The sequence below is a fragment of the Manis pentadactyla genome, chromosome 4, assembly GCF_030020395.1.
Source record: "Manis pentadactyla isolate mManPen7 chromosome 4, mManPen7.hap1, whole genome shotgun sequence".
Classification (NCBI taxonomy): domain Eukaryota; kingdom Metazoa; phylum Chordata; class Mammalia; order Pholidota; family Manidae; genus Manis; species Manis pentadactyla.
In genome coordinates, this window is record NC_080022.1 from 175,338,422 (window position 1) to 175,364,532 (window position 26,111).

The 26,111-nt window shown below is 34.3% G+C and overlaps 1 protein-coding gene across 9 annotated transcripts in view; it reads left to right on the forward strand.

The window, feature by feature from the left end:
• The window catches only part of TANC2 (tetratricopeptide repeat, ankyrin repeat and coiled-coil containing 2), a 376,540-nt gene that overhangs the window by 180,035 nt on the left and 170,394 nt on the right, over nucleotides 1-26,111 (forward strand). For 5 of the 9 annotated variants that reach the window (XM_036899778.2, XM_057501594.1, XM_057501595.1 and 2 more), the window contains exon 5: nucleotides 20,616-20,726. The exons of the other annotated variants lie outside the window; for them this stretch is intronic. In XM_036899778.2, coding sequence (XP_036755673.1) covers nucleotides 20,616-20,726 — 111 coding nt within the window. The remainder of the gene's footprint in view (nucleotides 1-20,615; nucleotides 20,727-26,111) is intronic. 9 annotated transcript variants of the gene reach the window in all.

A 26,111-nucleotide genomic window follows, 5' to 3' on the forward strand; every position in this document is an offset into this window, starting at 1 on the left:
TCTTTCTGAAAAGTTGCATGAGGCCAGCCTACCTAAGCCCAAGGCTGGGGTGTATTGCAGTTATGACTAATTTTCTCATTTTTAACTACCAAAATTTAATCTCAGATTTAGCTTGGCAAAACTGAGATTAAAATTTCCTTTTATTTTCTTGTTCTTACCATTAGGTCTACCCTATTATGTTGTGGAATTCTCTTTATTGTACCAAATGTCTAGTATTTTTTGGTCTCTCCCATTCTGGGAATAAATCATTTTTTTAATGAACAGCTTTTGTGGATATGTTAATATCTAGTCCAGCTTACCTTACTTTAAACTATTTCACTTGTGCAATGTGACACTGAACTATGAGCTTCATAGTTTTACCTCTTCTACTTCAAACTTAATTTTAATTCCAATCATATAATTTTTCCTAGATTATGCCTTGGATTTTGAGAAGACAATTTTAGTTAACATCTATCTGTCTGGAATGGTTTTGTTTTATGTTTCTAGTATTGCTTTTGACACTTCTCAAATGGTTTTTGAAAAATATGGCCAGTAGGATATCCCCCAAATAGTTTAGGTTTAGAGAATGAAATATCTCAAAAGTGCAAATATTTCCTCCTTTTGGAAATCTGCTCATGTTTTAATTTCCCAGTCCATCACTGTTTAGGTCATCACTAGCATGTTAATTATGGACAGTGGTTGTCATCAGTCACTATAGGGGACTGGCAGCATTTTTTTTTAATTGAAGTATAGTCGATATACAATCTTATCTTAGGCTCAAGTATACAACACATTGATTCAACAGTAACCCATATTATTAAATCCTCCTCCAAACTAGTTCAGCTATTATCTGTCAACATAGAAAGATGTTACAGAATCACTGGCTATATTCTGCATGCTGTACCACTATCCCCATGACCAACCTACATTATAATTGAGAATATTTGTGCCCCTTAATCCCCCTCAACCTCCCCAGCCATTCACAACAATTCCCCCATGATAATGACCAGTATCTTCTCAGTGTCTTTGAGTCTACTTCTGTCTTGTTCATTCAGTTTTGCTTTGTATTTATATTCCATAAATAAGAGAAATCATATGGTATTTGTCTTTCTCCACCTGGCTTACTTCACTGAGGATAATACCCTCCAGATCCATCCATGTTGTTGTGAATGACAGGAATTCTTTATTATGGCTAAATACTATTCCATTGTATATATGACCACATCATCTTTATCCATTCATCTATTGATGGACACTTAGGTTCTTCCATATCTTGGCTATTGTAAATAATGCAGCAGTAAACATAGGGTACATCTATTTTTTCAAATCATGGAATTTATTTTCTTTGGGTAAATTCCTAGAAGTGGAACTACTAGGTCAAATGATATTTCTACTTTTTAGTTTTTTGAGGAGTCTCCATACTGCTTTCCACAATGACTGCACCAATTGATATTTCCACCAACAATGTAGGAGGAGGGCTCCCAGTTCTCCACATCCATGCCAACATTTGTTATTTCTTATCTTTTGGATAGTGGCTATCCTAACTGGTGTGAGGTGATACCTCATTGTGGTTTTAATTTGCATTTCCCTAATAATCAGTGATGTGGAGCATCTTTTCATATGCCTGTTGGCCATTTGAATTTCTTTGGAGAAATGTCTGTTCAGGTCCTCTGACCATTTTTTTAATTGGGTTATTTGTTTTTTCTGGTGTTGAGGCATATGAGCTCTTTATATATTTTGGATGCTAACCCCTTATAGGATAAATTGTTTATGAATGTATTCTCCCATACTGTAGGTTGCCTTTTTGTTCTGCTGATAGTATCCTTTGCTGTACAGAAACTTTTTAGTTTGATGTAGTCCCACTTGTTCATTTTTTATTTTGTTTCCCTTGCCTGAGGAGATGTGATCAGGAAAAAATTGCTCATACTTATGTTCAAGGGATTTTTTCAATGTTTTCTTCTGAAAGTTTTATGGTTTCATGTCTTGCATTTGGGTCTTTGATCCATTTTGAATTTACTTTTGTGTATGGAATTAGACAGTAATCCAGTTTCATTCTCTTGCATGTAACTCTCCAGTTTTCCAACACCAGTTTTTGAAGGGGCTGTCTTTTTCCTATTGCATATTCGTGGCTCCTTTATCATATATTAATTGACTGTATGTGTGGGTTTATATCTGGGCTGTCTGTTCTGTTCCATTGATCTGTGGGTCTGTTCTTGTGCCAGTAACATATTGTTTTAATTACTGTAACTTTGTAGTATAGCTTGAAGTCAGGGAGCATAATTCCCCCAGCTTTGTTCTTTCTCAGGATTGCTTTGGCTATTGGTGGTCCTTTGTAGTTCCATAGGAATTTAAAAACTTTTTGTACTAGTTCATTGGAAAATGTGTTAGAATTTTGATAGGGATTGCATTTAATATGTAGATTGCTTTTGGCAGGTCATTTTGACAATATTAATTCTTCCTGTCCATGAGCAAGAGATAGTTTCCGCTTATTTGTGTCTTCTTTCATTTCTCTCATGATTGTCATAAATTTCAAAGTAAAGGTCTTTCACTTTCTTGGTTAGGTTTATTCCTAGGTGCTTTATTCTTTTTGATGCAGTTGTAAATGGAATTGTTTTCCTAATTTCTCTTTCTTCTGGTTCACTGTTGGTGTATAGGAAGACAAAAAGGTTTAATGTATTAACTTTGTACCCTGCAACTTTGCTGAATCCAGTTATTAGTTCTAACAGTTTTTTTGTGGAGTCTTTAGAGTTTTCTATATATAATATCATATCATCTGCAGATAGTGACTGTTTAATTTCTTCCTTACCACTTTAGATGCCCTTTATCTCTGTGTTGTCTGATTGCCGTGGCTGGGAATAAAAGTGGTGAGAGTGGGCATCCATGTCTTGCATCCTTGTCTTGCTCTGGGGACTGGCAGGATTTTTTTATTAGGCTTCTGAGTCCAATCTTAGTTCTCATCGGTATTTTGCACTTAACAATGCCCTGGGCAATGTGGGGTTAGCCCTACCAATTCTTAACTGACCTTCAGCTAACTACTTGTAGGACCAAATAATGTTCTCCATTCCTTTTTGATACCTACTGACTGTTGTCAGGACAAGGTGGATATTAGAAGCCAGTTGTCTGCCTTCTGATACATCCAAGTACTATCATTATCCCTGTGGTGATATATGCTTACTGAGAGATAAATTAATGCTCATTGTACTCATTATTATGATAATATAATTGTATATACACTAATGACATGAATCCAAGAAAGCATTTACAAAGTTATTGTTTATAGGAAAACTATGCTAGAGGCTTTGGGAAAAATCAACTAAAATGTCAGTAAAAGTAACTTGCTAAAAAAAGTGCTGTAATGAATTAGAGTGAAAACACTAGGAGGAGTATAAGATTGATGGTAATTAAGGGTACAAACGTGTATCAAGTAGTAAATAAGGTATAGAAATCAAATGCAGAGTATAATTATGTAATTGATAAATATCACTATCAGCAATCATATTACAATATGTAAATGTATCAAAGTAACACTCCTTATACCTTAAACTTATACAATGTTACGTGGTGAATTTATTCAATTAAAAATCTCTAAAATCTGTCTGTACTTAGGATGTCAAATTTTTGTTTTATTTTAAAGAAAATGAATAGACTATACATTTTAGTGCAGTTTATGTCAGAAAGAAAAGTTAGAAACTCATATTCAAACAAAAAGGCCTTGGTCTTATATCAAAAGTTTGGTGAATAAGTATATATTTTAAGTTAAAAAGTTCTATACATATATCATTTTTGTCTTTTCCCACTTCTTCCAACAGTTTTGATAAATTGATTAACTACTAGGCCTATCAGTGTTGGATAAGGGGACTTCTAGGATATTACCATCATATTTTTTAAATAGCCCAGACCAAGTTTGGGAGACTAATGAGAAGAACCATAGATTAATATGGAAAAGACCTGTGAATTCTGTTCATATCTGTAGGTGACTTAGGTCCAGGTTGAATTGTGAGTGGAAAGTTGTGTTTGGTAACATGAACCACTATCCACTGAGCTGAGATGCTCTCTGTCAAACTAAAGAGATATGTATACAGAATCTTCTGTCCCTTTGGGTACATACAGGTAGTTTACAGAAGTAGTTAAGTTCCTGGACTTTATAGTCAGGCAAAGTTCAGGTTCCTGCACTACCTCTCAACATCTGTGTGACTTCTTATAAGTTTTTTATATTCTCCCACTTTCAATATCCTCATTTATAAAATGTGCATAATTAGAGTAGCTGCCTCATAAGAATGTTGTGAAGATAAGCAAACAGTCTATGTCAGCTTTCTCAAATTATTTGTTTCTAAACATAGAAATATTTATGCACTGGGGAGCTGACATTTAGCATTAGGGCGAAATTTTATAACTTTGATTATATTGTTCTTTTCCTTACCATTTGTTATTCCATACTTAGACATAATTCTGTTTTCTCTTTTACATACATCCAGTGAGATACATTATTAAATTTCAGAAATCATATGAAAAATTTATAAACTTTTAAATTTGAGATTTACTTTTTGGCTTCCATTCCTCTTTGCTGTGTAACAGTGGTTCCACCTTCATACTACTACCAGGATTTTTGTTCAGATCTCTATGGTGAATAGAGAAATATGTCTTACTAGTTTAAAAACCACAAATGGAAGATGACTTATGAAAACCCTAAAGAAAAAAAGATCTTTAAGCTAAATCAGTGCCTACTTTTTGCATATTTATAGACAACCCTCTCACTAATGTACAACCAAGATTCATGCCTTGGGTATTTAATAAAGGCAGAAAAAATTCCTGTTTCCATCTCTAAATCAAAGCCTTGCCTGCTAGACAGTAGTTCTATTTCTCCAGTTAACCCTCTGTTTTCATGGTTTATTTTCCATCGGAGTAGACGACTCATCTTTCCATACTGTGTTCTTCTCAGGAGTGAATCATCTTCTTATCTACTTCACTATTCCTTCCCAGTCAGATGATCCCAAGGTTTCAGAGAGATGAAAAACAACTTGTCCTGTACATAGACTGGGAATTGCTGACAGATATTTTAAGGTTAGAGAAATATTGTGATTCTTTACCCATGGTTAGTGTGTAGTAAATTATTCCCTGTTGTGAATTCTTTAGTATAAGATTAGTAGCAACTGAACATTCCAAAAACAAGTCAGAAAGTTATTGGCCCCTCACATTTTCTCTTTGGAAATGTCTCAGTAGTCATTTTTGTCCATGGGACAGACTTAATTTGTTGTTAAACTACCCTTGTAGAATTTCATTAGTCTGGCACAGTATTTATGTTCATGCAGATTACAGCTATTTTCTGCCTCCCACATTGACTACCTAAGATCTTTTTTAGTTCACTGAAGATTTGAAAAAGAAAAAGTTTTAATGTCCTTTCCTAATGATTAGCTCTTTTCTCTCTTTGTTAACCCTAGACCTTTTGGGTCTGCCTCAGAGAAGTCAATTTAGGATTGTCAGTAAATGACAGCAGACCATCATTTACATGCTTACTATTCAAGTCTATTTTTCTCTCTGTTCTTAAGTATATGTGAAATTAATCTTTTCAAAGGAATTTTGTGTTATTATACCTAATCATATTTTTTAGCCATTATTGATAGCTGATGCAAAATGGAAAGCAGAATTGATGGTATTATATATCATTCTCAAAACACTGTTCTGAGGTGATTATTCTAAAGTGCCTACCTTCAGAAAGCTTACAATCTTGTAGGGTTTGACAATTCAGGCACAAATAATAGAAGGGGGATGGGATTGATACTCCAAATTTACAGTGCCAGAATCCTGGATCCGGTACCATACAACTTAACATAGTTTTAAAGCATAGCTACTAAAATGCTCAAAAATGAACTAGCTACTCGCTTTCTCCTATTATAAATACCACTTCTCCAAAATACTGTACCTTTCCCCATCATACATACAAGAGAACCTATACTAGTACTCTTGTTATAATACACATTCCACTAAAGAGAATACCTTCATCCTTAACTATCCTTGTGGGTGTGGGGAGACAGGGAGACAGAACTGAGACGAGAAGTGTGAGTAGATTACCTCTTGCAGTTTGATGTCATCAGTCATCCCATCTGGAAACCAAACATTCTGATCAGCATCTAAAATCTACTTTGTACATTGCACGTCCCCCCATTACCTGTCACAGTGGCATCCCTACTCTAACATAGTAATGGCGTCATCTGGTATTGGGCACATTTTATATGCAAATGTTAGTTGCTTTACAAAGAGTTCATTTTATTGTTTACAATAACTTGGAGAGGTAAGAGGCATATTCTCATGATTACATAGACCACTTAGTCTAGAGATGTACAGAGAGTGTGTTGTGTGTGCTGTAGTTAATCCATGAATCCAAGATGCATATTTTAGTTTCTGTTCCAGGGGTATTTCAGTCTGTGGCCTTCGGTAGCACATTATGCCTCAGCTATCTGTTTCCAAAGAATAATAAATATTAATATCTTTTTTAGCCTTATCTATACTCTTCAAATTTAATCCCCATAACAACTTTAAAAGAGAGATTATGGCTCATATTTTAAAGATACAGTATGTCAATGTATCTAGTATATGCTTTGTGTAGCACATTTTTTCATTTAATTTAAGAGAGATCGGGCTATATTGGCTAACTTTTAGAACATGTACAATACATCTAGTCTTGTGTCTTACAGTCATACATGTTTTGTTCTGTATTATTTCATAAGTTACATATAAAAACATGCTGTATATTTATAAGTTACATTTACAAAATTAAAGATTTTATATTTTGAGAAGGTGAAACTCATTTAACAAGGAAAGAACTGTGGCTAATATTCAGGTTCATATTAATGATGTACCTGTTCTCAGTCATCATTCTGTCCCACTTTGTGTAAAATATTGCTCAGTGAATTCACTTGCTGCTTTTAGGATCCAAGTATTTTATTCAAAAGTCATACATTAAGAAAATAAATAATCATTCATTTTTAGCTTGCTTTTTGTTGGCTTCTGTTGGCATTTATATTTTATATGTAATGAAATAATAGAAAAGGCCATATATGCTCTGAAACTTTAACAGAGGTAGGATTCTGATTTATTTTAGTTGCATTATTTTTGCTCCTTGTATTTTCTGATTTTTCTATGATGAAACATGTTTATGTAATATTTAAAATTTAAATGTAGTTACATTACATAGCTATTTTAAAACTCGTAAGTTGGCTTGACAAATATATAGACTTGCTTATATCAATAAACCAGTAATTATTCATAAGCCACATACCTGAAATTTTGAAATTTGGAACTTTTTTATATCATCAAAAACCTGGGTTTTTTCAGATGTGTGGAAATAAAATCTAATTCGATTCAACTAATTGGCATTTGAGTACTGTATTAGCATATTTAAAAGGCTTTTCTGCACTCAGATTATTGATTTGTATATGAAAATATATTAAAATAATTAATTAAAATCTACATTGCCATATTTTATCTCACACACCCTGTTTTGCCATTCACTGCTGTAAAGAGATGACATTTACAATGAGTAGTAAGCTGCAATAACTTGCCTCTTTCTTTGTAATAACATATTTGGGTAAAAAAGATTTAAGTTATGGTTTATTCTTGAAATGAGAATTTCTATTTAATTTATTCAAAATTCCATTGAAGTAAAAGTCTTGTAGAAATGTCCTAAAAGTTATTGAAATCAATTATGGAGTAACTGTTTCTTTGGAGCACCATGTTATTTCCGTATTTATTCCTTGTACAGCCTATCTGTGTTTAAATGTGTCCAGTATATGCTTTGTGTAGCACAATATAACTGCATGAAAACAGGCTTACTCTTGAGTTATCTTAGGTACCATTTAGAATCACCAATTTTCTTAGGCCTTAATCACTAAATAGATGAAGGACATTTATACATCTACAAATATGTATAAATTCATTTAACAAATAATGATATTTGCTCTGTCCCCTGCACTATTATAAGCATTACTAAGGTTACAGCAGTATATAAGACCAAGGTTCTGCCTCTTGTTAGCCACATTGTGAATAATAAGCATCTGGAAAATGCAAATTAAAACAGCATGAGATACTTCTTCTTCCCACTATGATGGAACAACCAGTACTGGACTTGCCCCCACTAGAAACAACTGTTTTCAGATAACGGACAATTGGCACATGGTAAAGTGGTCCCTGAGAGAAAGGGTGGGGAGAAAGCTGAACTCCAGCTTTTTGCCTTAAGGTATTCTACTAATAATGGAGAACTCAGAGTTGACAGTCTTCCTGAACTGAGGAAAGAGATCAGAAATTGGGGAAGCCAAGGCAACTGAATTACAGAGTTCTGAAGAATAGGGAACTACACAGAAACAGAACTACAAAACTCTACATAGCAGTACCTTTGAGTCTTTAACTTAAATAGTAATACTTTAACTTAATCCCATCACAAAGGTGGGATGAAACTTCATGAGGCTAGGGAAAGAATAAATACCAGGGACCTATAAACTGAACAGTTCCTGGAGTTTCCACAGGAATGGGAATTTTTTTTCATTTTCACCAGCCAGAGTGTGGAGATCTTGTGAAAATCTGGAGCATTTGTTAGAGATCCAAGGAAGGACACTTTGGTAATGGGACTAAACTAGCCTTAGAGCAGAAAGTTACTCCAGACCTGCCTAAACAGAACTCTCTTTAAAAGGTCAAAAAAGATGAGACTGATCTGTCACTGACTTACATGTCTTAGAGGGTCAGAAAGCAGCTGCTTAGCCTTCTGGTGAAACTCAAGAATAGAGAGAATATTGACTTCCTTTGTTAATGCATCTTCAAATATCCCTGAATGTGGGCTTGGACACGGCCAAAGTGTGTTTCCCTTTTAACTATTTTCTCGGCATATTTTGTTGGATATTTTTTCTGGAAAACAATCCAATCATCAAAGCTAGAAAATGATTATAGTCTGATTATGATGATGATTTTCTACAATGTTTGTTTTATGAAAGTCTAAGTCTCTCAGTGAGGTGATTTATAGTGTGATTAACATTTATATTACCCATGAGTGCTTTGTAAAACCCACTTTTTAAAACATTTGTTTTAGAATTTATTTGTAATGCCTGTTTTTGCTTTGATTTTCTACTGTATACTATTTATTCATTTAGCAAATGATTATTAACCAGCTCTCATTTACCAGACACTGTTCCAGGCACTATAATCTAAAGCATTGTATTTGAATGAAAAAAATATATAGATTTAGGCTGATGATGTTTGTCAGCCCTAATTTTGATGAGGTAAAAAAGGGCTAAATTTATACAGAATTTGCTGCTTTGTTCATTAGTTCTGCATCTCACTGAATGTCCAAGCTATCATATAGAATATGGCAAAGAATACTATGCTTTCACCAAACTATTCTGCTTTCTTTCTGGGCACACAAGTAAACTGTATTTCAGTGTTTCCTTGCAGATAAGCATATCATGACTGAATTTTGAATATGAGTCTAATTAATGTATACCAATTCCAGGCTAGGCTATAGAAACTTCACATATGCAGTTTTTCCCTTTTCTTCCCTGGTGTTTAGCATATTAAGAGAGAATCCACCAGAGCGTCTGAGGCTCTAAGATAAGGAGCTTCCTACTGAACCACTCACACTGAGTGAGAACTCTCTTACATTGTATTAAGCCATTGACATTTTAGGGTTGTTTGTTTTAGCTCTTGGCCTACCCTGATACATGATTATACTGTACTGTGGTGATACGTCCATGGGAGATGACTGTAATTTTTACAAATACATAAGTCTTAAAGTGCCTTGAGAGACTTCAGTCTTTCTCAGCCAGCTTGTATGTGCACCAGTTCATTCAGATGGAAACACTGCCCTCTTCCTTTTGGCTCTTGTGCTGGCTCTTACTCTGCTTCAGCTCTTGGAAGGGCTGCTTGGATCTGTACACCTACATCCTGTGTTGACCTCTCTGCCAGCCTGTATCTTTCCTTCCATTTCCCTGAAATAAGTGCTTTCTCTTCTCCATCTTATCTATCTTTACTTTTCTCTTTCATCATTATCAGAGGCAAATTTTTCAAAGGTTTTCCTTTCTGTGGCTAGTTTTGTGAGTGAGCATGATGAGACCCTTCACCTATTTCGAAGTGTGGTAGCACAATTTAGAAGCTATGAGTGTTAGTACCATTCACATATAAGAACAGCCTCATGATTTCTCTCAGCTTAACAAAATTACTGAAGCTTTTCTATATTACATAGCACACTTGTCTAAGGATGCCACAATATAACCTGTATATAGGTTCTTAAAATTTTGTACTGTTCGTAAAACTGATTCACTCTGCTTCTTCTTTCCCCACTTTTGGCCTCTGACTATTCCATCAGTGGCTGTGATAAGTATTTAGAACTGAATTGGCTTTCCTGAAAAGATATCAAAAAATTTTTAAGAGCAGACTGCTCTGATTATCTAATCAAATGACTGCAATGCTCAAATGACCATAAGTCCATTCATATTAGAAACCTTTTTTTTTACTTACTTATTTTCCCCATTTATACCTATTATCTCCTGATTCTCTTATTTTTAATGCCTAAGCAATATCCCAATCATGACTATAATAGATTGTTCTTAATTACCTAAAAATACTTGATCAGTTCTAGCCCTTTGTATTAGATACCAATTTAAAGGAAGTTGTGTAAACATTTGCTCTAACACAGAATGGACAGAAGATACAGAATTAAATCAAGTTACCCTATTAAGATACAGTTTGGCACAGGGTACTGTTTCTCAAATATAATTAATTGGCATAAGCATCATCATGATTTTTGCCGTACCTGCTCATCACCATACTTTTTTCCCAATATTTTATTTGAATTTCATGCTTTTATTTAAATAGATTTACTTTAAAAGAAATGTTACATCATTAGTCAAACTGAAAAATCCGTATCATGTGCTGTATGATTAACTAGAAAATTATTTCTAGCTAAATATTTTATCTTCAAATGGCACTGAAGCTACACTCTTCTCCCTGTGTTAAAAAGGATTAGCTCATATTAGCACCACATTAAAATTTTTTCTGACATATTTGGAAGAATGGCAAGATAATTAAAAAGGGAATAACACTGTAGCTATAATAAAAGTCAGAATAAACTAGACTATGCTGTCATAAAGGAAAACCTCAAAAATCTCAGTGACTTACCATGACAAAGGTCTATTTCTAGTTTACCCAGCAAACATGGGCAACTCTCCAGTCTTTTATACAGTAACAGAGCAATTCAGGCTGCTTCGATCTTGTATCTCTACCATCTCAACATGAGGCCTCTCTGATTTTTGTGCCAGAAGAGGAGACAGACTACAGAATTATGCAGGGGCTATGTCAATCTCTGTGCTCATTTCGTAAGCGGGAACCAGTCACACAGTTCTTTCTAAACGTCACAGGAGGTGGCAATTGTAGTCAACCCAGTGCTTAGAAAGGAATGGAAACAAGGGTATTGGCAGGCACTAGTGAAGTCTACCATACTATGTAATTCAGTGTGATTTACTGCCATTTTTATAGATAATTTAAAATCATGTCTTCCTAAAATGAGTCCCATACTTTGAAAAATAATATTGTAAATGAAACAATACACTATTCTAAATCAAAAGGCCTGGATATGAGATTGTAATCTGCCACTTAGATTGCAAGAGCTCTTCTAATTCTCTTTTCCCATCTGCAAAACAGGGTTAATATGTTCCTCACAGAAAAATTATGAAGGTCAAATGAGTTTCAGTAAAAATGTAAATAAAAGAATAAAATAAACTGTTATACAAATGATGGCTGTAATTGTATTGACTGTTACATAGCTTTTTTGAAAATGAATTTTGTTTTCATAGTTATGTACCTAGCATTAGGCTCTAGAAAGAAGTTAGTTTCACTAACTTACAAAGGAGACTATATAAGTCACAAAGAGAATTACTTCTCACTGACATTTCAAGAGCAAAGTTTGAGCATGTTTCCCTACTATTAAAATGCTCTTTTATAAACATTTTCTTATATTTCATTCTGCTTTGAATTACCAAATAAGGTCAGAGCAAAATGATAACTTTTTATAAACCTCTATGAGAAAACTGTCATCAATAGATATAATGTTAGAAAAAACTTAGTTTTTAAACTTTTTTGATATATTAACTGATTTTAGAATGAGTCAAAGCATAATATGCAAATGATTATATTAAATGAGAATAGATTAAATTCATAAATCAAATAAATAGCATTACAGCTTTCTTAGACCTTGAAATAAAATCTAATCCTATGTACCTAAAGTAAACTGTTTTTCTAGGTCACTTGATCCAGTCCCTAATTTTCTGATAGAGTTTATAAATGAATACTATTATTTCTTCTTCATATATTTTATAGAATTCACCAGTGATGTCACCAGGGACTGAGCTTTTCCATATGAGATGTTTAATTACTAATTCAATTTCCTTACATATTATAGGTCTATTTAGATCTCCTATTTCTTAGTTTTGACCATTTGTGTTTTAGAAATTTATCCATTTCATCCAAGCTGTCTAATTTGTTGACATAAAGTTGTTTGTAACCTTACCTTAAAATTTTTTTTATTTCTGTAGAGTTGACAGTGATATATCCTCTTTGGTTTGTAATCTTGGTGATTTGGGTCTGCTATTTTTCTTGGTCAGTTTAGTTTAAGGTTTTTAAATTTTGTTCATCTTTTCAAACAAACTCTGATTTCATTGCTGTCATCTATTTTTCTATTTACTATTTTATTGCTTTCTGCTCTAATTGTTATTATTTCTTTTTTCTGCATGGTTTTAAGTTTAGTTTGCTCTTTCTCAGCCTTTTTAAAATTGAAGTATTTCCCTAGAAATTTTTCAACTGTTGTAACCATAAAACTCTTTTGTTGAAGAATAGTTCATATACAATATTATATTGGTTTCAAATATGCAACACAGTGGTTTAACAGTTTTACCCACATTATTAAATCCTCACCCCAACTAGTATATTTACTATCTGCCAATGTAGAAAGATGTTACAGAACCACTGATTCTATTTTCCATGCCGGACTTCCATAGCCGTAATTAACTTATATTATGATTGATATTTTGTGCCTCTTTATTCCCTTCTCCCACCCCAGCCCAATCCCCCTACCCATGGTAACCACCAATCCCTTCTCAGAGTCTATTGAATTAACTACTGTTTTGTTCATTTTGTTTTGTTTTTAGACTCCACATACAAGTGAAATCATAACAGTGTCTTTCTCCACCTGGCTTATTTCATTTAGCCTAATACCCTCTAGGTCCATTCATGTTGTCACAAATGGCAATATTCCATTCTTTTCTGTGGCTGAATAATATTCCATTGTATATATATACATCTTCTTTATCTATTCCATTTATTGATGGACACTTAGCTTGCTTCCATAACTTGGCTATTGTAAGTAATGAGATGATAAACATAGGGGTGCATGTATCTTTTTGAATCAGAGATTTTGTTTCCTTCAGGTAAATTCCTAGGAGTGGAGTTACTGGGTCATAATGGTATTTCTATTTTTAGTTTTTTGAGGAACGTCCGTACTGCTTTCCATAGTATCTACATCAATTTACATTCCCACCAACAGTGTAGGAGGGTTCCCTTCTCTCCACTTCCTTGCCAACATTTTTTACTTCTTGTCCTTTGAAAATGGGCCATTCTAACAGGTGTGAAGTGATCTCTCATTGTGGTTTTGATTTGCATTTCCTTGATGATCAGTGATGTGGAGCATCTTTTCATGTGCCTGTTGGCCATCTGTATTTCTTCTTTGGAGAAATGTCTGTTCAGGTCCTCTGACCATTTTTTAATTAGGTCATTTTGTTTTTTTTGGTGTTGAAGTGTATAAGTCCTTTATATATTTTGGATGTTAACCCCTTATTGGCTAAACTATTTACAAATACATTCTCCCATACTGTAGGTTGCTTTTTTGTTCTGCTGTTGGTGTCCTTTGCTGTACAGAAATTCTAATTTGGTATGTACCACTTGTTCATTTTTGCTTTTGTTTCCCTTGCCTGGGAAACATGTCCACAAAAAGGTTGCTAATGCTTATGTTCAAGAGATTTTTGCCTATGTTTTCTTGTAAGAGTTTTATGGTTACATGTCTTATATTTAGATTTTGATCCATTTCAAATTTACTTTTGTGTATTAAATTAAATAGTAATCCAGTTTCATTCCTTTGCATGTAGCTGTCCAGTTTTCCCAACACCATTTATTGAAGAGACTGTCTTTTTCCCATTGTATATTCATGGCTCCTTTATCGTATATTAATTGACCATATGTGCATGAGTTTATATTTGGGCTCCCCTGTTCCATTAATCTACAGATTTGTTCTTGTGCCAGTACCATACTGTTTTGATTACTATAGCTTTGTAGTATATCTTGAATTAATATTAATTCAATACCCCCGGCTTTGTTCCTCTTTCTCAAGATTGCTTTGGCTATTCAGAGTCTTTTGTGGTTCCATATGAATTTTAGGATTTTTTTGTTCATTGAATATCATTGGTATTTTGATAAGGATTTCATTAAATCAGTGAACTGCTTTGGACAGTATGGCAATTTTGACAATATTAATTCTTCCTGTCCATGAGCATGGGATAGATTTCCATCTATTTGTGTCTTCTTTACTTTCCCTTATGAGTGTCTTATAGTTTTCAGAGTACAGTAGGTCTTTCATCTCCTTGCTTAGTTTTATTCTAGGTATTTTATTCTTTTGATGCAATTGTAAATGGAATTATTTTCCCGATTTCTTGTTTTGCTAGTTCATGGTTAGTATACAGGACTGCAACAAATTTCTGTTTATTGTTTTTGTGTCCTGCAACTTCGCTGAATTCAGTTATTCTAGTAGTTTTTTGGTGGAGTCTTTAGGGTTCTCTATAGATAGTATCATGTCATCTACAAATAGTGACAGTTTTACTTCTTCTTTGAAAATTTAAATGACCTTCATCTCTTTATCTTGTCTGATTGCCCTGGCTAATAACTCCAGTACTATGTTAAATAAAAGTGGTAGGAGTGCCACCCACTGGCTCTGACACTGGAGACAAGCACTGCAGCCAGGAATCAGGAAACAAATCTTTCCTCCCCCAAGGCACCAGCACCACTCCCCTATGACCCCCAACCTCACTCTAGGGGCTGAGCAGCTCCAGAGCTTCTGGGCACTAGAGGGCACCTCATAGAAATATGAAAGTCAAAAGAGAGTGATTCAGACCAGAATCTCACAAATCCCAGAAAAAGGGCCAAATGAAACTGAACTCACCAATCTTCCTGAAAGAGAGTTCAAAATAACAATCATAAACATGCCCATGGAGGTACAGAAAAATATTCAAGAACTCAGGAACAAATTTAGGACAGATATTCAATCATTAAGAAATTCCATATCTGAAATGAAACATACAATAGAAGGATTTAAATGCAGGCTGGATGTAGTAGAAGAGATGGTAAATGGAATAGAAATTAGGGAAGAGGAATACAAAGAAGCTGAGGCACAGAGAGAAAAAAGGATCTCTAAGAATGAAAGAATATTGAGAGAACAGTGTGACCAATCAAAACGGCACAATATTCACATTATAGGGATACCAGAAGAAGAAGAAGAAGAGAGAAAAAGGGATAGAAAGTGTCATCAAGCAGGTAATTGCTGAAAACTTCCCCAATCTGAGGAAGGAGATAGTCTCTCAAGCCATGGAGGTGCACAGATCTCCCAACACAAGGGACCCAAGGAAGACAACATCAAGACATATAATAATTAAAATGGCAAAGATCAAGTATAAAGACAGACTTTTAAAAGGAGCTAAGAATCCTCTACTGAACAAGGTAATCACTCAGAATTGAAGGAGAGATTAAAAGTTTCTCAGATAAATGAAAGTTAAAAGAATTCATGACTAAACTGGCCTTACAGGATATGTTGAAGGGATTTCTGTAGATGGAAATGTTCTTAAGCATAAATATTTTTATGAGTGAAAATAAACCTACACTAAAGGTAGTACAACAATTATCTACTAAGCAAGTTAAAAAAAAACCCAAAAGTAGTAAAATCAGACAAGGCATACATAAAAGATGCAGATTATGACTTTTTATACATAAAGTGTGGAGGATGAAAAATAAAAAGGTAGTACTTTGAGACTGTGTTTGAAATAGAGCAACTACCAACTTAACATAGTTTCATAGGAAACTATGAACCTTATGGTAACCAAAAACATAAAGCCTATAATAGATACATACACACACACACAAGAAATCCAATCACAACACTAAAGAAAACCATCAAATAACAAGAGTATAAGAGTGCAATAAAAGAACTATAAAAACAACCAGACAACCTACATCCCTAATGAACATAGATGCAAAAATACTCAACAAAATATTAGCAAACCGGATTAAAAAATACATCAAGAGGATCATACACCATGACCAAGTGGGATTCATCTCAGGGATGCAAGGATGGTACAACATTCGAAAATCCATCAACATCATCCACCACATCAACAAAAAGAAGGACAAAAACCACATGACCATCTCCATAGATGGTGAAAAAGCATTTGACAAAATTCAACATCCATTCATGATAAAAACTCAACAAAATGGATATAGAGGGCAAGTACCTCAACATAATAAAGGCCATATATGAAAAACCCACAGCCAACATCATACTGAACAGCGAGAAGCTGAAAGCTTTTCCTCTAAGATTGGGAACAAGACAGAGATGCCCACTCTCCCCACTGTTATTCAACACAGTACTGGAGGTCCTAGCCACAGCAATTAGACAAAACAAAGAAATACAAGGAATCCAGATTGGTAAAGAAGAAGTCAAACTGTCACTATTTGCAGATGACATGATATTGTACATAAAAAACCCTAAAGACTCCACTCCAAAACTACTAGAACTAATATCGGAATTCAGCAAAGTTGCAGGATACAAAATTAACACACAGAAATCTGTGGCTTTCCTATACACTAACAATGAACTAATAGAAAGAGAAATCAGGAAAAAAATTCCATTCACAATTGCATCAAAAAGAATAAAATACCTAGGAATAAACCTAACGAAGGAAGTGAAAGACCTATACCCTGAAAACTACAAGACACTCTTAAGAGAAATTAAAGAGGACACTAACAAATGGAAACTCATCCCATGCTCTTGGCTAGGAAGAATTAATATTGTCAAAATGGCCATCCTGCCCAAAGCAATCTACAGATTCAGAGCAATCCCTATCAAATTACCAACAGCATTCTTCAACGAACTGGAACAAATAGTTCTAAAATTCATATGGAACCACCAAAGACCCCGAGTAGCCAAAGCAATCCTGAGAAGGAAGAATAAAGTGGGGGGGATCTCGCTCCCCAACTTCAAGCTCTACTACAAAGCCACAGTAATCAAGACAATTTGGTACTGGCACAAGAACAGAACCACAGACCAGTGGAACAGAATAGAGAGCCCAGATATAAATCCAAGCATACATGATCAATTAATATACAATAAAGGAGCCATGGACATACAATGGGGAAATGACAGCCGCCTCTTTAACAAGTGGTGTTGGCAAAACTGGACAGCTACATGCAGGAGAATGAAACTGGATTACTGTCTATCCCCATACACAAAAGTAAACTCGAAATGGATCAAAGACCTGAATGTAAATCATGAAACCATAAAACTCTTAGAAGACAACATAGGCAAAAATCTCCTGAATATAAACATGAGCAACTTTTTTCTGAATGCATCTCCTCAAGCAAGGGAAACAAAAGCAAAAATGAACACATGGGACTACATCAAACTAAAAAGCTTCTGTACAGCAAAGGACACCATCAGTAGAACAAAAAGGCATCCCACAGTATGGGAGAATATATTTGTAAATGACATATCCAATAAGGGGTTAACATCCAAAATTTATAAAGAATTCACATGCCTCAACACCCAAAAAGCAAATAACCTGATTAAAAAATGGATGGAGGATATGAACAGACATTTCTCCAAAGAAGAAGTTCAGATGGCCAATAGGCACATGAAAAATTGCTCCACTTCACTAATTATCAGGTAAATGCAAATAAAATTTACAATGAGATATCACCTCACACCAGTTAGGATGGCCAGTATCGAAAAGACTATGAACAACAAATGCTGGAGAGGATGCAGAGAAAGGGGAACCCTCCTACACTGCTGGTGGGAATGTAAGCTAGTTCAACCATTGTGGAAAGCAATATGGAGGTTCCTCAAAAAAACTAAAAATAGAAATCCCATTTTACTTGGGAATTCCACTCCTAGGAATTTACCCAAAGAATATAATTTCTCAGATTCAGAAAGACATATGCACCCCTGTGTTTATTGCAGCACTATTTACAAGAGCCAAGATATGGAAGCAACTAAAGTGTCCATCAGTAGATGAATGGATAAAGAAGATGTGATACATACACACTCTGGAATACTATTCAGCCATAAGAAGGAAACAAATCCTACCATTTGCAACAACATGGATGGAGCTAGAGGGTATTATGCTCAGTGAAATAAGCCAGGTGGAGAAAGACAAGTACCAAATGATTTCACTCATGTGTGGAATATAAGAACAAAGGAAAAACTGAAAGAACAAAACAGCAGCAAAATCACAGAACCCAAGAATGGTCTAACAGTTACCAAAGGGAAAGGGACCGGGGAGGATGGGTGGGAAGGGAGGGAGAAGGTGGGGGGAGACAAGTAGTGATTTTACAGCATCTTACTATGCTGATGGACAGTGACTAATGGGTTATGTGTGGGGGACTTGGTGAAGGGGGTGTCTAGTAAACATTATAATCCTCATGTAATTGTAGATTAATGATACCAAAATAAAAAAAAATAAAAAATAAAAAATGGGGAAAAAATGGTTATTAGAATTTCTAGAAATTTAGAGTCCCTTGAGCAGGGACCAATGGTGTCTTTCAGAACTTAGGTAAAATAGTTATTCTGTTGCCATGATAAAGTAAAACAGAATTTTAGTGAAGGACTTAGTAGCTTTTAGAATTACATGATGATTTGTCCTATGCAAAGCAATACTAAACAAATGTTTCTTTATTTTTTAATTGGTTGGTGAGATTATAATGAGAGTGTAATATTGGGTATATTAGTAGCTTGCAGATACGCATATAAATCACTTGAGATCTTCATTTGTAATAGCGATTTTTTTTAATTGGCTCAACATTACACTCATAGCTGAGATAAGAGTTCTACTATTCCAAAGCTTACTGTTGGCGGCAAACCATACTGTAAGCACCCTTAGCCTTTGTTGCCATGGAGACAGTAACAGGCTTTATTATTTTATATATATATATATATATATATATATACACACTCTAACATAAAGTGTGATTTAGTTGTCTGTAGGTTTTCAGTAGTGGCACATTACAAAACTATTTTCTATATTTTTTAATTCTTTATTAGTTTTATCCTCCGAAGAAAATAGAAAAGATTCTTATAATGACAAAGTTTTACATTACTTTTTTCAGGTCTTTTAGGAATAATTTAGAATCCCCTATGGATTAATAATGGATGAGGATTTTGAAAAACATCCAGAAACTTTTGAAAAAAGTGATGTGGTCTTAAGCATTCACATGTCTTGGATACCTGTAGTTATGACACTAACATGTAATGCATACAAATCAATTTCAGATTCAGCTGATACTTTTGCACCAGTGTTATGCTAAGTACTTTCACCCCATTATAGTTTATTTAACAGAACTCAGTTTGAAAGTAACATAACAATCTTTATATGTAACTTTAAACATATAACTTTTAATATATTTGATTATTCAAATGTATATTATTAGTATTCCTTAATTTTCCCCCTACAAACCAGTTAAATGATGTTTGTATGAATTTTTAATAAGTAAAACTTTCAATTTGTGAATTATACTTTATATTTCATTCCTTACAAGAATAGATCCCATGGCATGAAATACTACTGTTTCATAGATCTCATGATTATATTTGTGACTAAATCATATCTCTTTATCTTTAGCATCCAGTGTCAAACTGGCATGGCTGGTTAATATCTTAGTCCACTAGCAGTTTTGACTTTTTACCTTAATAGCTGAGTGATCAAGTGATTGATTTCCTTGTTAAGCTAGGTAGGTTAATCCTACTTAACGGTATTTATCACGACTGAGTGTTATAGTAGTTATTTCTGAATAAAGAAAACCTTGGCATTACAATTATGAACAAAATCCTAAAGCTTAGTCCTATGCTTTCCACAGTTAATACCTGTATTTAATGGCAAAGGGAGACAAAATAAGAAAGTTCTTTGCCTTAAATAGAAAGAAAATAGCTAAAGGTATTAGGCAATTACAACTTTTGCTCATAGTTCTGAATATTAGAGTTTAGCTTTTCCAGTTTGCAGTGACTTTTTAACAAGACCCATCTCCTCTATGAAGAATGCAGTTAATTTTTTTTATGGCACAAAAAATAGGGTAACCTGATCTGAGTCTGACAGAGTGTGTCGTTCATTTAAGTGCTTCCATCTGTTGCCTGCTGTTCCCCTTACTCATGACCCCTCTATGTTTCTCTCTTTCCCTTCTCTTTCCCTCTGTTTCCCTTTCCTTTTTCTTCACTCCTTCCTTTCTGTTTCCCCCTCTCTCTCTCCTTTTATGCCCCTCTCCCTTTCTCTCTGTCTCTTTTTTTTTGTTCTTAGCCCCTCTGAGGAAAGCAAAGTTTGTTGAGAGCCCACGAATTCCAGAATCCGAGCTTGGCTCACCAACCCTCTCTTCAGCTCAGAAACTGGACGTGGATGCATACTGCCCTGGTAAGCGTGCATGCAGAGCGTCTGCTTTGAAAGAGGGAGGTTTGGATCAGGCCCATCCAGCACAGCAGTATTTTACATGTATGCTGTTAATAAAAACATACCCATTACCCTTTTTCTAACTGATTGCATATTTTCCTAGTCAGAACATAGTTTTTACTGAGCATCCTTTTTGACTATTGATAAAATAATAAGAGTAAGTATTGAGAACAATTTCAAAGATAATATTCAAAAGAGTTAAAATAATTTTGGTTGATAGTTTTCAAAGTGATTTTTGTGATTTGAGATACTTGAAGAAATTTTGCTTTGGCCATATGCAAACAAGAATGTTAAAGATATGAATAACAATGTTCATTCAACACTAGCCCTTTACATATGACCTGTTTAGCCTAATGCCTGTTGTATTTCTGGACCATTATAGAAAACAGTTTTGATGTTGGAAGCATTAAACTTGAATTAGAAAAGAAACATTATAGATTTCTGATTTGGACTCCTGGACACTCACTTTTAGAAATATCTCTTCTTGTGAATGGCCTGTAATCACATGTAGAAGTTCACTAAAACCCTTCTTGTGTGGGAGCCAAACTGAGACAGACTCATTATCAATGCTTAGATTCTTCCAAACTTAGATGAGTTGCCTGGCAACATCCTTTATGCTCACTGTACAGTGAGTCTATAGAGCTGTGTCAGAAATGTTCACAGCTCCAGTTAAGTATACAGATCAGAACTTTAGTTAGGACCTTAGAAGGCTTGATTTTAGGTCTTTTGTTTATTCCTGCTCATTAAAATTGGTTTAGTTAAAGCACAGTGAATGCAGCCACTACATATTTACAGGTTAGGGTCAGCCAGAATAAAATGATTTCAGTTCTAGGGAGGGTATCAGTAAATCTAGTCTGAAATGTCAAGATAATGTACCTCTGAAGCCAGGTAAGACAGGTTTGAAAAAAAAAAGGCAATAGGTGAAAACTTGGACCAAACCTAATCAGAGACATTTCATTTTATGAGTCAGTTTTGAATATTGAAAGACCTTGGGGATTTCACTTTCAGGGTACAGAGCCCTAGACTTCATCCACTGCTGGAGATGACTGTTCATTTTTAAATCAATCACAGTTATGTATTAGGAACCAGCTTTTCAATTCTGAAAGGAATGAAATAGCTATTTAAATGGCAGTGTAATACATTGTCAGGAGAATCTTTTTCATTTTGAGCCATTGCATACTTCCCAGGCAATGGAATAGTGTGCTTTGCCTTTCTTCACGCAAGTTTTAGTGTAATAAAATAAATAAATGTGCTAATTCCCTATCCCTGCGTGGAATTCTAGAAGAGAAACCCTATCAGAACAAAGGCCTCTCTTTTCCACATTTGTAAATCAGCACGATTATCAGGGAGACAATGTTTTACTTCCTGATTGCCCATCTAACATCCTTAATCTAATCTGGACGCTGTTATTGTCAAGAAGCAAGGCAGCTGCTGTTTGTCGAACTGCCAGTGCTGAATTACTATGAGAAATCTTACCCATGTTATTATTTACATGTATTTTCCACAAGCACGAATCTTTGCTGAATTGGAATGGAACCAAACTAAATGTCAGTTAAGATTTTCAGAAAGCCAGGAAGAAACGAAAACATGTTGCCAATGTGTTAATTGCCATGCTCTGCAGTTTCCTTTCTTATCTCAAACAAGTTTAAAGCACAGAAACTTGTTTGTGATTTACTCTTCCATAGTAAAATTATTTTCATAATAAAGTTATTAAACCCTGAAAATAAATTTCTACTGAGATGAGTGACCTAAGGATTGAAGATCCTCTACATAGTAACCAAATTTAACAATGAATGAATGAATCCAGTATACTCAAAAAGCAAACAAATTACAATCTGTTCTGACTTTCTCTTGCATAGGATATACTAACAGAACAATGATTGCATTGTATTGTATATTCATACATTATACAGTTAGAGCTAGTGTTCTGGTATCTTCTGGTCCACCTGCTTTATTCATTATCACATGCAAATTTTGTATACTAGTATATCTCAGAGGCAACAATCATAAGCTAAAAGTTAAAGCAGTTGTTCTCAAATTTTAGCATACTTCAGAATTACCTGGGACCCTAGTTCAGACTGATTCAAACGTCTTCAATCTAATTGCTGGGCCCACCCCCAGAATTTCTGATCCAGCAAGCCTGGTGTGGGTTGAGAATTTGCTTTTCTAACAAATTCCCAGGTGGTGCTGAAGCTGCTGATTGAGGTTCCACACTTTGAAAACAAACTGAGTCACAGTGCTGCTACAGGCTGCATACAAGCAGTCCAGTGAACAGTGCTAGAAGTTGATAGAGTTCATTCTGCTGTTGCCTCCTGAGACTTAATTGGGATGTTTGTATTATCTAAATTTAAACCTTTGGGTTGTATTTTAGGTTGGAAGAATAAAGCTTTTGTGTCTGAGGAATGGACATATATTTTTCTTGGTTTATCTTTTTGTACTTGGTAAATGTTGTCCTACATATGAAAGTGTAGATAAGACAAGAGCAAGTTATTGATACTTGGTTTACAAAGCCTAGGGTAGGCTACATTGGCATGTGGCTGTCGATCCAGAATATTTGTTTAATAAATTGAGAGATTCAGCCTATATAGCATTAGATTCTAGAATGCCTCATTTAAGTTTTGCTAGTCCTCAAATCAGAGTCATTGTATGCAGAAAATGTGAGAAAAACATAAGTGAACACTGTTTTGGTTTTGCAACTGATATCATGGAGATGAGTTGATGATGTTAGGTAACTCAACTACCAGAGTAGGGGAAGTGAATTGTGTTTGATAATTTTTCTATAGTGGGTAAATTAAGACCTGTAGGATTTAACTATTTTGTGTGGGGCCACAAGCAGGACTTATTGTTGAAGTGGACACAATATAGTCCAGAAATACATTGCCTCTAATGCTCTTACTGTGTAAATTCCATAAATACACCTCAACTACCCTTAAATAAAAAAGCAGAAAAATTCAGTTTTTAAGTATGAAACATGGCTGTTTCCCAAAATAAGAGAATAAATGCATCCAACACTGTCTTTTTTGCCTTTGTGATTTGGGGCAAGTCACTTAACCTTTCTAAGTCCTCATCTGTAGAAATGGGAATAATTATCTTAAATAAAATTAATAAATACAAAGCACTTAGCAGTGAGATTGGTTCATATAAATGCTCATAAATGTAAGTTAATTTTTTTGTATTTAGAGTGATAATCCTGATGCATAGCATAAAATCTTTTATTGTTTTCTAAATAATCAGGGAAAAATAAGACATAAAAGTTTAGGGTACTTTTTTAGTTAAATGTGTCTATTGTGCTTTAGTTCTGATTTTCCTCTTACTAGTCTTGTGATCTTGAAAATGTCATATAATGTCTCTATGCCTCAGTTTCCTGTCACAGCAACAATTATATGTAACATGACATTACTTCTGTAATTTAAGACATTAAAAACGAATGTGTATAGACCCATGAATAAACGTTCATAGGGAGACATATCTAGAAGAATACACCAAACTAACATTGTTACCTAAAGAGGGAGAGAATTGGAAAATCAGAGGACAGAGTGGGATGGGTGGTGAGATAATGCTCATGTTAGCAGTGGTTGTTTCTGACTAGTGGGATTACAGGTGGTTTTAATTCTTTTTCTTGGGCAGCATATTAGTGAATGAGAGCTCAGGTTCTGGAGTTAGATCTGAGTTTAACTTCTGATTTTGTCACCTGTTAACTGGGTAACTAAGTGTAACTTTCATAGCCTTAAATTCTTTGTAAAATAGATCTTTTTTTATTTTTTACAAGAGGTTATTTCATAAGGTTGTTTAGATTAAGCAAAATAATGTATATGCCAAATGCTAAGCTCAGGCAAAATAAATAATAGGTGAGACTAGTACCCGTCCTGTTGTTATTGTTCATCATCACACACTTGTCTTCATTTCCTAAAATTTCTGTAGTGAATTTGTATTAAAAATTTTCAGTAACCAAATATCACTAAAGGATAGCAGTATTCTATATCTTAGATTTTTAAGTTTTTATATGGCACACTAATAATGTATAATTTCAAATGTATAAATGAACCTTGACACAGCTGGCAAGCCAAGTCAATAGTTTTATAGGACTTTTGACTACATGTGCAAGGTTAAGGGTCAAAATCCAGATGAGTGTTCTAAAAACAGACAGGCTTCTATCCACACCAAATATTTTCAGAGAAATTTGAGATTAATCCTTTTATAATAGATTCTTTTAAATCTCTTTGAAAATGTCATTGTCCTTCAAAGGACAGTGTTATTTAAGGTGACAACATAATTAGGGTGTATTTGAACTGAAACTCAAGAATGGAAGAGAGTTTTATGATAGTCATTTGGTACATATTCATCTTTATGTAGCTTTTTAATTCGCAAAGGATTTTTTATTTGGATTTCTTATCAGCATCATATAGATTTCTTATCAGCACAAATACAAGCCACTGTAGATAAAATATTTTACATAAAGTTGGTAGTTCCATGAACCCGCTTTTCCCAACTCCTATTTAGTCATTTCATTTAAAAGAAATGATGATTTGTTTTTTCATTTTTTTCCCTTAAAACATTATTAAATATTATCTTTATACTAAACAGGCATGCTTCATTTGTTTTGCCATGAATTTTATACTTATAATCAAACCCTCTATATGATTTTCAGTTGGCATATGGATACCAGAAGCCTTTTCTTTTAATTCACATCTTCTGTTACATTATGTTTGTATTCCTTATGTCTACTATGTTGTAAACACAAAAAGTGTGAAGCAGGATTTTGAAGCTGAGTTAAATTGGTGAGTTTTATGGGTACTCTCTAAAGTCCTTAAAATTATATGCAAACACTATTCTTTATGTAATACATGCTTCTTTCTGTAACAAGTTCTCAAATTAGTCTGTGACACACACTTTCCCCACCCCAGTAAAAGGATGAAAATATTGTTGTAAAGGTTGGAATGAAACAAAGACTGTTAATGGTGCAACTTTTAGAACAAAACAAAAATGCTAAAAGTTACACAATAGACTTGTCTGTCAAATGAAAGGAATAATTGAACAACAGTGCTGACTAATCAGGTATGAAAATATATACATACTAGTTAGTTATTTTATATATTATGTATATATATATTTTATGTGTGTGTGTGTATTTGTATGTATGTATGTATGTATATATATAGAGAGAGAGATGGAGGGAGGGAGTGAGGGAGGGAGGGAGGAGGGAGAGATCAGAAGAGAGATAAACTGAAATAATTCCAGTGTATTTTAGATATGAGAGACATTGCCTGATTATAGGTTATGAAAATAAGTATACAAAAGAACTAGAATATGAATATGAATAGCTTTTCTTCCTCACATTTCCTTATCCAC